Genomic DNA, 15,848 nt, shown 5'->3' with positions numbered 1-15,848 from the left:
GCGTGCATGGGTGTCTGTCTATGTGTCAGCCCTGCGATTGACTGGCGACCAGTCCAGGGTGTACCCCTCTCGCCCAATGAAGGCTGGGATAGGCTCCAGCCACCCGCAACCCTGAACAGGATAAGCGGTTCAGAAAATGAATGAATGAATGAATGAATAAATGAAAATTTCAAGGATGTTTTGCTGATAATGTAAAAAGATCAGACACATAGAGAAAAGGGAGACAGTAAGGGGCGGAGCGCTGTGTGTATAAAGACAAGAAGTAAGTTCAGTGAGTGTAAAATAAGTTGGAGAACAAAGCACAATCATATAAATATTAATAGAAACACAGACACAATAAAAGAATTGATAGACAGAAGAAATTATGTAATATGATAATTTATTTCAACTCTATAAATAGAGAACCTGGAGCTTCTCTGAGCATGAGGAGCAGAGAAAACAGGGCTGTATTTGTTAGAAATGGGAAGTTTTCTCCCTCCACTGTGACTTCATGCAGCCATGGTTCTGTTCACGGGTGAAACCTTTTGCTGAACAATAAATGGAAAACAATTTTAGGGGTAACAAAGCAGGAGTATAGTTAAAGTTTTGTGTTCAATATTTAATAAAAAAAGGGAGAGAAATGATTGCGATAGATTATTTGAAGGTGTAGTTTTGGAGAAGTTGTGCCTCCAGGAAGAAACGCATTGTGATTTGCTGGCAGGGTTAATACTTTCCTTCAAAATACTAAAATATTTTCTGCCCAGTGACAAAGTACCAGCTACTCATCAAGCTTTCAAGACCACATATTCCACAAGGCTGTGTCAACGAATGTCGTCGACCCCTTTTTGGTGCGTCTGACACCTCATCAGAAGATTTAAGGAGTATATCTGAACCCGGTGTTTTATGCTTGGGTTATCCTGAATCTGCTCTGATTTATGAAGTTATCGCAGGTCTCTCGCTAGGAAGTGTTTTGACAATGAAATGCCTCAGAACTTTTTAGGCTTGAAGAATTATTAGTGGGGTTTGGGTCGGGTTTGAGTGGGAATAAATCAGCCAGGATGACAGAAATACAAGGCCCATGGAGTGCTGTGGCAGGGACGGCGATGCAAACATGTTGTATGGAGTGATTACAGGGCATAAAACACATCACTGAAGTCTATGGAGGTTTGAATTCATCATGCACGGAAATATCTGTCAGCTATGGGTTACAAATTATTGGCAAGTACCGACCGTTGACAGTGAGTGTAACTTCAGTCTCTCCCACTCCAATCCGGGGCACGATGGCTTTACAGACGTACTGGCCTGCATCGGACTGGCTCACTGACTTCAGATACAGCTGGTTGTTGTTGCTCAGCACCTGCACACACACAGACAGAGACAGAGAGACACACACACACATAACACAAGCTTAAGTATGCATAAAGAGCAGGAGAGTAGATCTGTGAGATGGAGAGCAGACAGACAGAGAGGAGAGATGTTAAAACGAGAAGAGTAAGGGAGGGTGGAAGAGAGGAGGATCTATATTTAATTCATAAAACATGTTGATTTACTCAGCAGGCTCCATTAGTTTTTTTTCCTGGAGCTTTTCTTCACTTGTTAGCCATGAATTAAAGATTTAAGATATGAAGACGCAGTCTCTTTTCTAATCGCCTGCTTTGCATCTGAGCAAACATTTATGAGCTCTGGCTCTTAGATATTGATAAGCTCTTTTTTCATAAATACATCATGTTTTGACTTTTACACTTCATCATTTTGTCAGAAAAAGAGTTTAAGGTCAAAGGTCAGAGAGAGGTTCGATGGTTTCCTCTCACCATGTTGGAGCCCTTCTTCGTCCAAGTCAGGGTGAGTGGGGGGTTACCGGACCACTTGCAGTTCAGAGTGACGTCAGAGTCCACGTCCACGGTAACCGGCCTGGGCTCCACCACCAGGATAGGTCCGACTGAGAGTGACAGAGCGAGAGAGACAAACTGTGGTCAGGCTGAGATAAATGATTGAAGCTGAAACAGACAAAGTGGAGACAGGAGTTGTTTCTTTTCGTACTCGAATACCCCAAATCTGAAAAGATTAAAAATACATTTTGCCCCAAATTTTTATGCCAAAGCTATCCAAGTGGAACTTTTCAAACAGTGCATGATAAAACTGTTCACGTAGTTGACCGGGGAGAATAATAATTTATCACAGAAGCTCTTTTTTTAATATTGTTAGTCTGAACGTTGCTGTCACGAAGGTCTGCTGTACGTTCTGATGGGCAAACTGGTTGCAGCCAACCTTGGTTCATGGGAAAAAGACTAATCAAACAATCTAGGGGCTGGTTCCCTCAAAAAATGTTCTTTTTTATCCAGTAAAAGGAATGATTAGAAGTCCTGGGAGAGAAACACTCACTCAAACTCAAGGTAAGTAACCCAGCTTGCTGGCTTGAAGCAAGGAGAGAACGTGAACCACCTTAGTTTAGCAGATCTGCTGCTAGTGTAAAGGGGTAAAGGGCCCAATGTTAATGCTGATCAGAAACCAGAAGGATTATCTGTCAATACAGAGAGCGGGACAGTAGCCAACTCTAACGCTACATTATACAGCTACTATGATTCCCCTGTACCTTACCACTTTGCATTTTCAGCGTAGGGTCTGAGGCAATTTTCGTTACTTGTTAGCAAACACAACATTCAAACTGAGCTCCTCCTTGTCTTAGTGCCAGCAGCAGCGCACACCTACTGTCGTTTATATAAGAAATGTTAAAGATAAAGACTCTGAGAAAGCAGCATGAAGAAGCCAGAGAGGGAACAAGCAGACAAATGTCAGGCGCTCAGCGTTGAACACGAAAGGTAAGAGTGTTTCTATGTTGGAGAGACTCCAGAGTTGTGCACCTGACTTGGCTTGTTAGCACAAGCTAATCACTTGGTTATGTGACACATACCTGCTCAGCAGAAAGACAACTTGCGTCGCTCTTCGTCCCATGCTGTTATCTTTGGCCAAGTCCACACGTAGTTGGGTATTTTTTAAAACAAGTATCCCCCCTCGTCCATTTTAAAAAATACTTTCGTCCACACGCAGCAGGTAAATACGCAGGTGAGTGCGGCTCCCAGCATGCCAAACCCGCAATAGGCAGTGTTTTCCTGATGTAAAACCCGTGCCAGCCAATGAGAATGAGCCCCCGTCATTCAGCTGTGATGTTCGAGAACCGAAAACACTGTTTACCGAAACCATGAAACTAGAGTTTTCCAAAACCTTCAATTTGGCCGGAGTTTTCAGAAAATATCATTTTTAGCAACGTAAAGCTGAGGTTTGGTGTGGACGACAGGCGTAAACATATAAAAATATATGCGGTTTCACAAATACCAGACTACGTGTGGACATGGCCAGAGTGTCTGAAAGTTGAGCCAAGCTTTACACTCGTTTAGTAAAAAAAGCTTTATCTGTCTGGCGTTTTGTTTCACTTTGGTTGTGTTTTTCTTTCTTCGTGCTATGTCCACTATCCTAGCTGCATGGGTTAGCTTCCTCCACTTGTGATCAACAACACACAAAGTCACTTGTGCACTGGGTGCTCTGTCATTGGCTGATGTAACTACGCTTACTGTCTGCCCAGAAACATCTCTATACAACCAAAACATTAGCATACAGGCAGAGGAGAGGGTTTGAGGCAGACACTGACACAGATGTAAAGAGGCCTGTAGGAGACGATTGAGCGGGGTTATTCCTTTAAAAGTTGACTATTTTTTTTTTTTTTTAGGAAAATCCTGCTGACTCTACCTTAACCAATAGGGTTTGACTACAACATCAATGATCAATAAATCAAAGAGAAATGGATAGAAGTTAAAGAACAGCTTTTGCAATCACCATCTATTGTAAATGTATGCATAGCATGAGTGCAACAAAACAAATACAGCACGGGTCTTTAAACAAGTACACATAAATGTCGCACCCCATCATTACCCAGTCTGACTCAGCTCAGGAGTGTTACCCTCTACTCACAGTGCACGTCCACCAGGATGCTGACGTTGGTGCTTCCCACAGCGTTGAAGACTTGACAGGACACGGGCTCGGTGAAGAAGGAGTGATCAGCTGTGGTGACAAACACACTCTCCCTGGCCCCCTCCAGCAGCACGCCACCTTTCGCCCACCTGACAGAGACACACACACGTGCATGCACGCACACATAACCATTACACAAATACTCCAGCTTCACAAATCATTGTTATTTCATTTTGACAGTGGGAGATCTCTGAAGCACGATGGGTTTTAATAACTCTTTGGAGGTGATCCAAATGTTAGATTTCCTCTATGAGACAATGATGTTTCTCTATTATCAATTACAGCTATTAAACCAACATTTAAAGTGAGTTGATGTCAAAGCCTGCAGGACTGATCGCAAGTTTAAGAAATAAATCTATCTTAATTTCTGTCAACCTTCCTATATCTTTCCAGATATATGGCTCAAAATCATTCAACCGTATTGCACATCTGCCATCAGACGACATCCTCATATACACTCAGTGGGCTCTGAGCTTTAGTACCTGGCAGAGCGCCCACACTGGGACCTCTGCTGGAGTCTCTAACCTCAGATTAAAACCACTGACTTAAAGCCTAAGCATTTAGCAATTTCCCTGCCTCAGTGCTGTCACTTTAGATAAAAGTCAATGTTTAATTGTACAATTGTTCAATACTTTCACCAATTCTGTTCTGCAAGCAGAAATTACAATTCAGGATCTCCTCCAGGTGGTGGTTACAAGAAGATTGGAATAATGAAAGAAAATCTATGGGCATTAGACAGAAGTGCAGTCTGGCTGTTGAAGTCGGACTGCAGGTATCAATGAAACAGTGTCCCCAAAGGAGATCGACCAGCTGCGGAAAGTCTATCTCGTTCTGAAGTTGGCATAAAGTTGCAACAATGCTGTCAAAGTCAGTACTAGCATAAAGTTTCTCTTATTGATAAAACAGATGGTGAAGAAATAAAGAATGATTCTGATGTACATATCACATACTGGGTATGTCACTGATTCAGAGTGTTGCTTCTGCTTCAGTGAGCTTAGAGAGGTGGACTGTGATGGCTTTGATGTAATGTAACAGGGCAAATGTGCTAGTTTGAGATACCTAAAGGAGCTAATTTTAGCCACAAATGGAGACATTGATATTTTAAGTTTTAAATGTGATAACTGCAGACATCACAATCTGTCTGGTGGCAGCAATCTAAACCAGTGATAGGAGACATACAATGCAAAAACTGAAATCTGAGACACAAGCATAGACTGTATAAAACATGGACGTAGTCTCGCCGTTGTTTAAGAAACAGACGTCACCCATCTGTTTCTGAAACGGAAAATGAAGCACATTGGCTATAGCGGCCATATTGGTAGTGGCAAGGGCTTTGCCTACAGCCATAGGGCGCTTATCGGTCACGTGACCCTCAGCTGTGCCTCTTATTGGGGGAGCTCGGGATCTTAATATCTTCTGAACGGCTGTGTTAGAAAAAAATTCACGCCCCGTACAGTGGGAGCCAGTAGTAAAATTAGCAACTCAGACAGGAGACGTTTTTTGAACCAGGCTGTAAATAGGTTAATTTCTGCTTTGAAAATGGCTTTTTTTGGCTTGGTGTGTTTGTGACTTCCGCTACTTCCGGAGCCAGCCTCAAGCAAACACTCCAGAAACATCAGATTTTAGCACTTCCGCATTGTCTCATATTCTCAGACCGGAGGTTGCAGCTTGGACACAAGTCTTCATGTCCTTTTTTTTTGTAGTACAAAATATATCAACAAACTTATCATTATGAGTCATACTCACCTGGACATGTCCAGACTTGTATCAAGGACAAGGGCTGCACAAAATATTGTTCCGGTATCGTCATCGCAGTATGTGTTTGTGCAATATTCGAACCACAAGGGTATGTGATGCAATATGTAATACTTGTTCCAGAAATGTCTCTAAACTTTACTTTCACTCATGTGTCTGGCAAAATATTCAAACCTACAAAAAAGGCAAAACGTGGGAGGAGGACAAATTTGTGAGCCGCTGCATGGCTGCTTGTTTTTAATAAATAACCCCATAACATTTTGTTTGTGGTCAAAAACTGAAATGAGGGACCTCTGTGCAGGAGTGTGTTTTTAAAAGTTTGACCTGATGTGAGAATATTCACTTGCAGGAAATATAATGGATCAATAAAGAGAAATCAGCATGATTAAAACTCTTTGCTAACATTAATAGCATTTACAGTAGCAGACGGAGGTAATAAGGTGAAGGTCTGTGATCATCATTTCAGGGATATTTATATCAAATAAATATCGCAGGAAAATTAAACTTTAATAATACAATTTTTTCCCAATATCGTGCAGCCCTAATTGAGACACCATTCTTCTTTCAATAAACCTACCAAGCCAATATCATTTTTTAACATCATTGGCAGATTTGCTCTATGAGCCAAAAAAGCCTGATTTAATATCCTAAAATTTGACATTTTTCTGGACTTGTTTCAATTTTTTGAGGCTATCAAAGATTTGTTTTAGACTTCAAGATAACAAGTCAGAAGAAATATGTCCCTGTGAAATACGAAACACCAGATTACACCTTTAGAAGTAGAAATCTAGTCTTTTCATGGACAGTTTGAGTCTCAAAACTTCTTCCATACCTGTATCCCATGATAGGAGGGTTGGCAGAGGCCTGGCAGGTGAAGGTGACTCTTTCGCCTTCCAGGACGGATCTGGGCTCGATGGACAGGGTCACCATGGGAGGGTCTGTGAGGAGAGATGCTTATTTAATGTGAGACTCAAGACACAGATGGAAAAGAAGTAATGGTTGCCGTGTTACAGCCGATTTAGTGCAGAGCAGCATGGTGATTGATTTCCTGCATAGGCACTCCAAACAAACTATAAACTTTAGATTCACATTTAATGTTCTCTACAGCTCTGGTTCAGCAATATCTACTGTTACTGCAGTTATTTCACAGTAATTACAATCTACCCAGGCTTTGAAACTCATCAATTCTCTTGATTAAAAACCCAAAGTTCAGTTTTTCGTGTGGGCAATCAGAGCTCATTTCTCTCTGACTGAAATTCCTTTTAAAACAAAAAGTTTTAAGTTTTCTGAAAGCTACAGAAAATCAACACGCTGGACCGATTATTGAGAAAGCTGTCCGCCCAAAGGAGGGTGCCGAATCAATGCTTAGAGCCTGGAGCCAGCTCAGGTTCAGAGTTTATCTTTTGTCAAACACTGTAGCATCCAGCTGAGAGTGTAGCTTGAGTTTACTCTGCATCCACACACAGTAACCTGAGCCTCTCTGACAGGGAAAAAGAGCAACATACGGTGGACGTTGAGAGTAACAGTGGCTCGTTTGCCCATCGGCACTGCAGGGTTGCTGGCCACGCAGGTGAAGTTGCGGCTGCTGTCAGTGTCGGCGGGCGTGATGGGAAGGTAGCTCCTGGTTGTTACCCTCTTCCTGTCTGGCAGCACCTCCTGCATGGAGAAGAAATGAGGAATGATGGGGAAAGAGAGGAGTATGGTGTGGGCAGAATTTAAGGAGGGGGAGATCAAAGAAGAGGAGGAGCATGATGGATGGAGAAGGACGAAAAGGACAAAAAAAGGGGAATTGGAATTATTATTATGGAAAAATGAAAGAGACAGCAAGGAACGGAAAGGAGAGACACACAAGGGGGTTACTAATAAGGCTCTAAGTTTAAAGAGGTGACATCAAATTGAAAACAGAAACTGCAATCTGAACATTTTAGACATGATGCATACAGGAGAAAAGGAAAATAAGAAAAGTGAAGAAGAATTCAAAAGACATTTCAAAGAAACCCGTGTTTGTACTTTATCTACGTGGTTCAAAAGTTGGATGTTGGTGTTGGAGAATTAGTGCCAACAAAATGTTCCTCCAATTTACATGAGAAATTCAGTTTTTTAATGACAGAGGAATTTGCATTGATAATGAGAGCTGAACACTTCAAAAGAAAGGAAACATAGTGGTGCTGAAACGTTTCGTTGCTTTTCTCACTTTAAAAGGTTTTTGCAGATTAAGAACATCGTAGGATTTGAATAATTGCTTGGACAAAAGATGCAATTCAGGGACATTATCTCTGGATTTTGGACCCTGTGATGGACATTTTTAGAAATGTTTGACACTTCTCATCATAAACAGTTTGCTAATTAATTAGAAAACAATAAAAAAATGTTTTTCCACTCATGCAGAGAGAGACATCACTCCTCTCCTGCACAATAAGACATTTTTTGCTTTCAGATTCTAGATGTGACATGATTTGCATCGCAGCAACAGACTCTGTCCTGAGAGTGTGTGCACATGTTGCACAGCAGTGTGTGAGCGCGGTCAGTAACACTGTAGCATAAGAGCAGCATGCAATATGTATGAGCATGTGTGTGTGTGTGTGTGTGGGGGGGGGGGGGGGGGGGGCAGGAAACTGGCTGCAAGATGTAAAAACATCTGTGTTTGAATGTGTGAGTCACTGTTTGCCGCTGCCTCTGTGTGCATATAAAAACACAAGTGCAATTGTGTGTGTGTGTGAATGTGTGTGAGCGCTCAGAGGCATGATTTCATGTGTGTAGGGGGTCTATGGGAGCACGGAGAGTGTGATAGTGGGTGAGAAGAGAGTGGAATACATCAGCGGGAACGTGAGCGTCACCATGTTTATATCTGACTGACAGGATGAGTGTTTCATGCAGAGTGAGTCCACGTGCGCGCGTGTGTGTGCGTTGATTAAACACGTCTTCCGTCAGTACAGACTTGAACTTTTATCATTAACATAATGTGTGAAAAAAAGCGGTGTCTTAATGTTCAGGCTCTAGACGCAAATATCTTTTGTTGTGTGTGAGTGATGTAAATGATGTAAATGATGTTAATACCCACAACTGAAAGATAAGAGGAGATGCTGCAATTAAACACACTTCATATGTAAACTCAGGATCAGTTGAATAAGCATTGATCTTATGAGGCTGACTTGAGATGAAAACTTTCATTTTTAATTATTTATGTAACCCTTGGTATTAATATTTCCAATTTTATTAACTCAAGTCTTTATTTTAGCTGCTGTGTTTATTAACGCTGCTGTTAGGGTTGTTACCATAACTTTGTATTCACACATGCACACTCCCCACTCTCACCGTTACCTCCTGTCCTCTTCAATTAAAGGCATAAAGAGCCTGAAGAATGACTCAAAAAAAAGTTAAAGTTAAAGTTAAATTGTTCGTTGTTATTGATACAAAGAGCTTTGCCTCCTACCTTTGCTATTTTTTGTGGTTTAATTTTTTACTCAGTGACCTCTATAGCATCTTTTTAAGGGGCTGTTTACATGAAAAGTATTGCTGTTGGCCTCACATGGGAACAGCGTTTTAGCTGACCTAAGATAGAAAGTCTTGAAAACGACCACCAAAGTCCAATTTTTCTGAAACATTGCCGTGCGAACAGTAAGTTAAAGATTAAAGTGGAAATGCTGACGTCACATTCCACTTTGCACATTCCACTTTTGTTGTGACAACTTAAATTACCATGTGCAAACTGTACAACAACAGAAGTAACACTGGCAGACTACCATGTTGTGTTTGTGCTGCTGAATCTGCTGACTGCCTTTCAACAAAATGTGCATCTGCTGCAACACTTCTTCAGTTTTGTTTTTAAGCAGCCGGCTGGACTTTTCTGGTCTATGGAGGGGTGTGTTTCTACAGTTATATCGTTTCTGTAATGTTTCCCAAACACTGATTTTTTCCTGACGTTTTTCACATTTTCAGGTGAAATGTTGGGGCCTCTCTGTCTGTTTCACTTGTTCTGTGTTAATCAGGGCTATCACTGTAACGTGTTAGTTAGATTCATAATTACACTACAAATTAATGCGTTGAAAAAAATTAGGCTATGGGCTGTTTTCGGGGCATCTTGAACGATCTTTGAAGACTCAAATAATATTGTTGACTATGACTATGTAAACACCAAAACTACTAAAGAAAACAACAGCCAAAACATACTTTTGTTTGATCACATTCATCCCAAGCGCTCGATCCTTTGATCCTCTCCATAATCTCCATCGTCTTTCCCTACGATCACGTTGCTCTTTCTCTCTGAACTACAGTGACTCATCCTCAGTTGGAGCGTGAGCTGCCTGAACTTTTCAGACTTGCAGTGTCTCGCTATGCCTCTGTCATCTCACATCTTCACCTCATATCCATGCTGAGCTCTCATCCAAAGAGCACAGCGATCTCACCCACAGTAGTTTACGAGCATGATATTGATTGACAAGCTCCGACAAACCCCGCCTCCCCCTGCTAAAGAACATAATTTACTTCTAATGACACAGTAAACGGTTGCACAACATCAGTGACAGCAAACACAACCATTTTAATATTGGCCAGTTGGAATAGAAAAAAGTGGATTTACAACTGATCTCTTCTTTGTGTATTAATTTGATTAGTCATGCACTATAATTTTGTAATGTCCTTGAATTCTGATTCTTTATTTGGGGACCTGAAGCAGATATCAAGAGATTAAAATGTGATTAATTTGATTAATTAATTACAAATCCTGTGATTAATCAGATTATTTTTTAAATCGCCTGACAGCACTAATGTTAATGTTTAACCCAAGTCTCTATCCAACTTCCTCCCATCCAGTCCAGTTGAAATGTTATTTAGAAAAGTGTCAGGAGCTGAACCAAACTTAAAGCTGGGCTTCTTTGAAGAATTTAACCCTTACACCTTCCTCTTTTTGTTCCCCCTCTCCTCCTCTCTGTTTGGTCCTGGGAGGTGGGGGGGCTACAAATGGTCCCCCAAATAAGTACCCCAAACCAATGGCAGCAAGAAATTTCCAACACCAAGTCCAACATCATCAATTTGATTAATAAGTAAATGATTGGATTGATCACACTGATGGTGAAAGGTCAGACAGCTGTTTGTATCGTATTGATTGATCTCTAAACTTAGGGCTCATTAAGTTTACTGTTGTATGAAATGTAACGTACAGATAAAAATAAACATGATTTGATGTTGAAGAAACATGTAGGCACTTGTTTGTGTGGTTTATAAATTTTATGAATGCCTAATTCTGTTAATCATTATGCACTTTGCCTGTTTTTTTTGTATTTGTATGCCTTATTCTGTACATTTGCTGTGTCTGTGCCTCTGACCTTGTCTTGTTGCATTTTTTTAATATAATAAACACAAATGTAAAACTGTGACTCAGAAGAGCATGAGTAACCATGAAGCTCCAGTCGAGTTTCATTTCAAACCTCATCGCCTTTTGTTCAGTCTTCAAAACCTGTTAACATTAAGAAGTCATAAATATAATCACTGTAATTTTCAGGATTGTTGTCATGCTCAAACACTTCAATTACAAATCAAATGAAATGTTAAACAGCTTAATAATACTGAGTGACGGAGCGAGGATGACTAAGCTGTAATTTCAGGTCCGAGAGGAAGAGAGAAAGGAAAATGTTAGATTCTCATTTCTCGATGTCATTTATTCAACAAATCTCTTATTTTGGAAAATCTGATGGTAGATGGTAGAATTCAAACTTTGTCCAAAACACTTTTTTTTTCACAAAACTTTATTTGAACTTTATCCTTTGACAGAGATGTTGCTTTAAAATTTGAAACACAGAAAATTTTACTTCAACGTGGCAAACAGACACTGCTTTGAACATATGTGCTGTTTATGCTCTTTCATTATCACCACATATTTTAAGACTGAATTCATCTGATCCCAAATCTTTAAGGTTACACTCCACAAAATGCTGCTACCCTCAGGTAAGCAGGTCACCGTCTTCAATTTGCAAGCCTTCAGAGGTGTTATTTAATAAATAGAGTCTCCATCGGCCCAGACGTTATTATTTCTTCAAGCAGAAACCTTAATAAATAATCCTGTGTTGACTCTTTGCACTACACTGCTTCCACTGCTCACTGTATTTGCCTAATGCAGGACTCCAGGGGTGATGTGCAGCCTGAGGTGTAAATACAGTAATTCCCTTTTGCAAAGCCAGCAGCGAAAAAAGCATCGAAACAAACAAACAGAAAGACTGAGTGACCCGCTGTCATTAAAGAGGAAATTAGAAGTGGGAGGACTCACTTTGAGTGGTGTCAGAAGATGCTGATTGTTCCTCATGACATGGTTTTATTTACGTTTTATGAAGATTAACGTATGCATGTGTGTTTGTGTTATATCTTCATGTGTGTCAGGTGTGTGTGTGTGTGTGTGTGTGTGTGTGTGAGTCACCGTGGACTGGTAGGCTCCTTCTATCAAGACCCCATCCTTGGTCCACTGGATGTGCGCTGCAGGCTTGGCCCCTCGGGTCACACAGGTCAGGTTGTACGGAGTCCCAGCCATCAGCAGAAGCTCAGGGGACCCATCCACCACTGGGTCCTCAGGGGGGACTGGAGGACACACACACACACACAAACATCCACACTTTAAAGTACTCATCTGTACAAAAATGCACTCATTCATACCGACAGATGTACGCATATATACACTATATACACACAAAACTTAAACTTGGGAGCTTTTTCATGTGCACTGACATTCTAATCAAAACTAGTCTTCACTTGTTTAAAATTTCATATGTTGGAAATAAAGCATACATCTTTGCCAACAACCTGCAGAATGATATTCTGAACTTTTACTTTTGCCCTTTAAAGCTACCACAGAAAACTTTCTGATTTGGTGCCCTCTGTGGAAAGTCTTCCATCTTTGTTGATTTCTTCCTGTGTGTATGTACAGCTTTCTGCTAATATTCTCCTCCTGCTTCTTTTGAATAATGAAACAAATCACTCTCAACAATAATGGCATGACTAATCATAGTTCAGGAAGTTCTTAAAGCTGGCTGCCAGCACAGACTATATATCAAATGGACATAGTGTTTGTGATGTCACCCATTTGTTTGTGATACAGAGTTTTGAAGCCAATCTTTGAAGGAGGACCAGTGGTGATTGCTCTAAGACTGCAAAGGAAGTTCAGCTTCCCCTAAAAGGTCCCTAAAAAAAAGTGGTGATATGTACTGCTGTGTGTACATTTTATTGACAAAATATGTGCTAGAATTCCTTCATCTTTTGTTCAGGATCAGCTACCTATCATAGGTAACTGGCTCCACCTCCTTCTCATTCATCTCAGCAGCGTTTCAGCGCTTTAACACAGTTGGACACTGGGCGTCCTCTGACTTCAGCGGGGAAGCGTAGAGTGGGTTGTGGAAGCTTCCACTGTGGAAACTGGACGGTCATTGGATAAACGCTGGGCTTTGTCCCACCAATCGGACGCTCAGCATCTCTGGGGGTCTATGAGGCAATGGGTTGGCCTGGACGCTGGGCTTCTGCATGATGATTGGTCGATCTGTCTGAGGCCGAATCCCTTTTTGATTGACAGTGAAATGAGCCAGTCAGCGATCTTGAAGTATAAACCTCCACCAGAGCATCTTCTCAGTTGTTCTGGACTGATCCAGAAGCTTTATCGATCCCCAGTGAGTTTACCTTTCTTAAAAACCATGAGCGGTGAGAGAATACTGAAAAAATCCCTGAAAAAAACACCTGATTGGTACAACAGGGTCACAGATCATTTTCTTGAAAAAATAAACAAACAAATTTATGATGCTGAAAAAAAAAAGCTTCCCCTCCTTGACTGACCAGCAGCTGCTTCTGAGGAGGACATATTGGTCATGCTGAGATTCCCCTAGTTTTGTTAGCGATTGGATTAGACAAAGGGGTGGGCCTTTGGCCTCTGACAGCTGCAGGGTGAGCGTCTGTCAGTTGAGTCAGCCATGTCCTTGTATTGCAAACTTTTTAGCTTCAAAACTTTGAAATAACAATATATAAAAAACTTCTTCCTCCATTCAGTGTGCTGATAGAAAATTGAACTCCTCAGACCCAAACTGTCTATGAACCAGGCTGTAAACATGTTAGTTTCAGTGTTTCTGCAGCCAGCCTCGAGCAAACTTCGAAGAACTTTAGTTTCTAACACTTTTGCGTAGGCCTCATATCTTTTGACTGGAGCTTGCTGCTTGGTTCTAAACTAAAAGAAGACAAAGAAGTAGCAGCAGCAGAAAAAAAGAAGATTGGAAACCAGCTGGGTAGCTTGCTTTTACCCCTGTATGTAGCTTCTTCTGCAGCACACACCATGTCAGAGCAGAGGGCAGATGAAAGCAGGGAACTCTATCTGCAGCTGTTATAAGTTTTCATGCCAGTTTGGGAGTTATTGCATCACCTTAAAATTAGGAGGTGTTTGTGGACAACATTCAGCCTGAATCTCACACACAGAAGTTAGTGGGTGCATTTGTGGTATAAGTGTGGGATCCATTATAATGTGAAATGAATGTGGACACTGACACCCCTCACCCTCATGTTTATTTTTGCTATTTTGCAAATTATCTTATCCAGTTGTGAAATGATAAATATTCATGTACTGAGGCAATGGTAATATTTTAGAAGGGTTATTGGTAGTAAATATGAAAAAGGCTCACACAGACATCTGGGGGCAGCTCAGGGGTCTTTAGTATGCACGGGCGTGCACACGTCATTCAGCAGACCAGGCTGTACTGCAGTGTGCTGCCACGTTAAGCTGATGTGCTTGTGTTTCTGTATTTGCAGAGCTGAAGTAACGTTATTATAAAAAACAATGCACATTGTTGGACATGGATGATAACATGTAAATATATACATTGTGTTTATGGGTGATGTTTATGATAAAACGTATTAGTCTAGCCCAGGGATTCCCAAAGTGTGGTGCGCAAGCTGCCGCTAAGGGGTGCGCGGTGTAGATGTAATTACAGCTAAGTACCATTATTTTTTGATATTTTATCAATAAAGAAATACATAAACAATTAAATAAATACTTTAAACACTTTTGAATGGGGGTGAACTGTTTAAATATTTAAATGTTGAATATTTTTTACATAGTAATGACTGCTACTCACTGCTCAGCGACAATACTTGACTTTCAAATTTTTGAAATTATTATTGTCATTATTACATTGTTACTTAATGTTATTCTCCCCACTGTTTCTAATGTGAGAGATCATTAGGCCCATTATTGTACACTTTGTCCTGTGTAAAAAGTAGCCTACTTTATTAAACTTGATACCATATGTGTAGCTATAAAGACTAAGTTTCAGGCATTGGGGGTGCTCCAGCTATGTCTGGAGGTAAAAGGGGGTACGTAGTTTGAAAAGTTTGGGAACCGCTTCTCTACCCTTTACTTTTCTTTTGCATATTTGATGGTTGTTTTTTTTCCTTTAAGTTTCCCCACAAATGATAATACTATTATCATGTACAGTATGTTTTGACAACAAAAACATTGATGGGAAAATCTGCCATCATGACAGCACTACTTTTATAAAAGTTAAGGGACAATTCTTATCAATAGAGATGGTAAACCCGAGGAAGTGAACTAGATTGTAAAAAAGGTCAATATTCAAGATCAGATGTCAGTTAAAGAGTGTGCAAACAAACTGATTATCTCCACCACACAGCCTCACTCCTCTTCTCAAATCATCTTCTGGTTTTTCAAACACACACAGTATAAAAGACATTGACAAAGACGTATGAGGAAAGTGGCCACAGTACGTGCAGCCTGTTGACTTACTGAGCACGTTGAGTTTGGCCCTCCTGGAGCGCAGCGCGGCCTCTGTGGCCTGACACTCGTACAAAGAGTCATCAGACAGCTCAGAGTGGGAGATCTCCAGGTTGTACTGGCCGATATCCAGAGCTCGCAGCACACGGTACCTGGGCCAGGCTGCAGGGGGAACACATACACACACACACACATTTAAATATACGTAGACAGATTCAGTAGAAGACTCACTTTGTGATTCATACGCTTGTTAGAGTCTGTTTTAGCTCCACTGTAAGTCCTGGGTGTTTATTTACGGGTCAGAACAAAAGCCTGACGCACTTGGAGGAAGAACTTG

General features: G+C 40.9%; 1 protein-coding gene across 3 annotated transcripts in view; it reads right to left on the bottom strand.

The window, feature by feature from the left end:
* The window catches only part of kirrel1b (kirre like nephrin family adhesion molecule 1b), a 128,262-nt gene that overhangs the window by 27,641 nt on the left and 84,773 nt on the right, over positions 1-15,848 (bottom strand). For all 3 annotated transcript variants that reach the window (XM_074688305.1, XM_074688306.1, XM_074688307.1), the window contains 7 exons: positions 15,524-15,673; positions 12,170-12,327; positions 7,266-7,416; positions 6,593-6,698; positions 3,946-4,094; positions 1,791-1,918; positions 1,210-1,336 (listed from right to left, as the gene is read on the bottom strand). In XM_074688305.1, the coding sequence (XP_074544406.1) occupies positions 1,210-1,336; positions 1,791-1,918; positions 3,946-4,094; positions 6,593-6,698; positions 7,266-7,416; positions 12,170-12,327; positions 15,524-15,673 (969 nt within the window). The remainder of the gene's footprint in view (positions 1-1,209; positions 1,337-1,790; positions 1,919-3,945; positions 4,095-6,592; positions 6,699-7,265; positions 7,417-12,169; positions 12,328-15,523; positions 15,674-15,848) is intronic.

Source organism: Halichoeres trimaculatus, unplaced genomic scaffold (genome assembly GCF_033239565.1).
Source record: "Halichoeres trimaculatus isolate MK-OKI-2021-1 unplaced genomic scaffold, fHalTri1.1 fHalTri1_scaffold_15, whole genome shotgun sequence".
NCBI lineage: Eukaryota > Metazoa > Chordata > Actinopteri > Labriformes > Labridae > Halichoeres > Halichoeres trimaculatus.
Note: the sequence above shows the minus strand (reverse complement) of the source record. Positions and strands in the feature narration are given on the sequence as shown.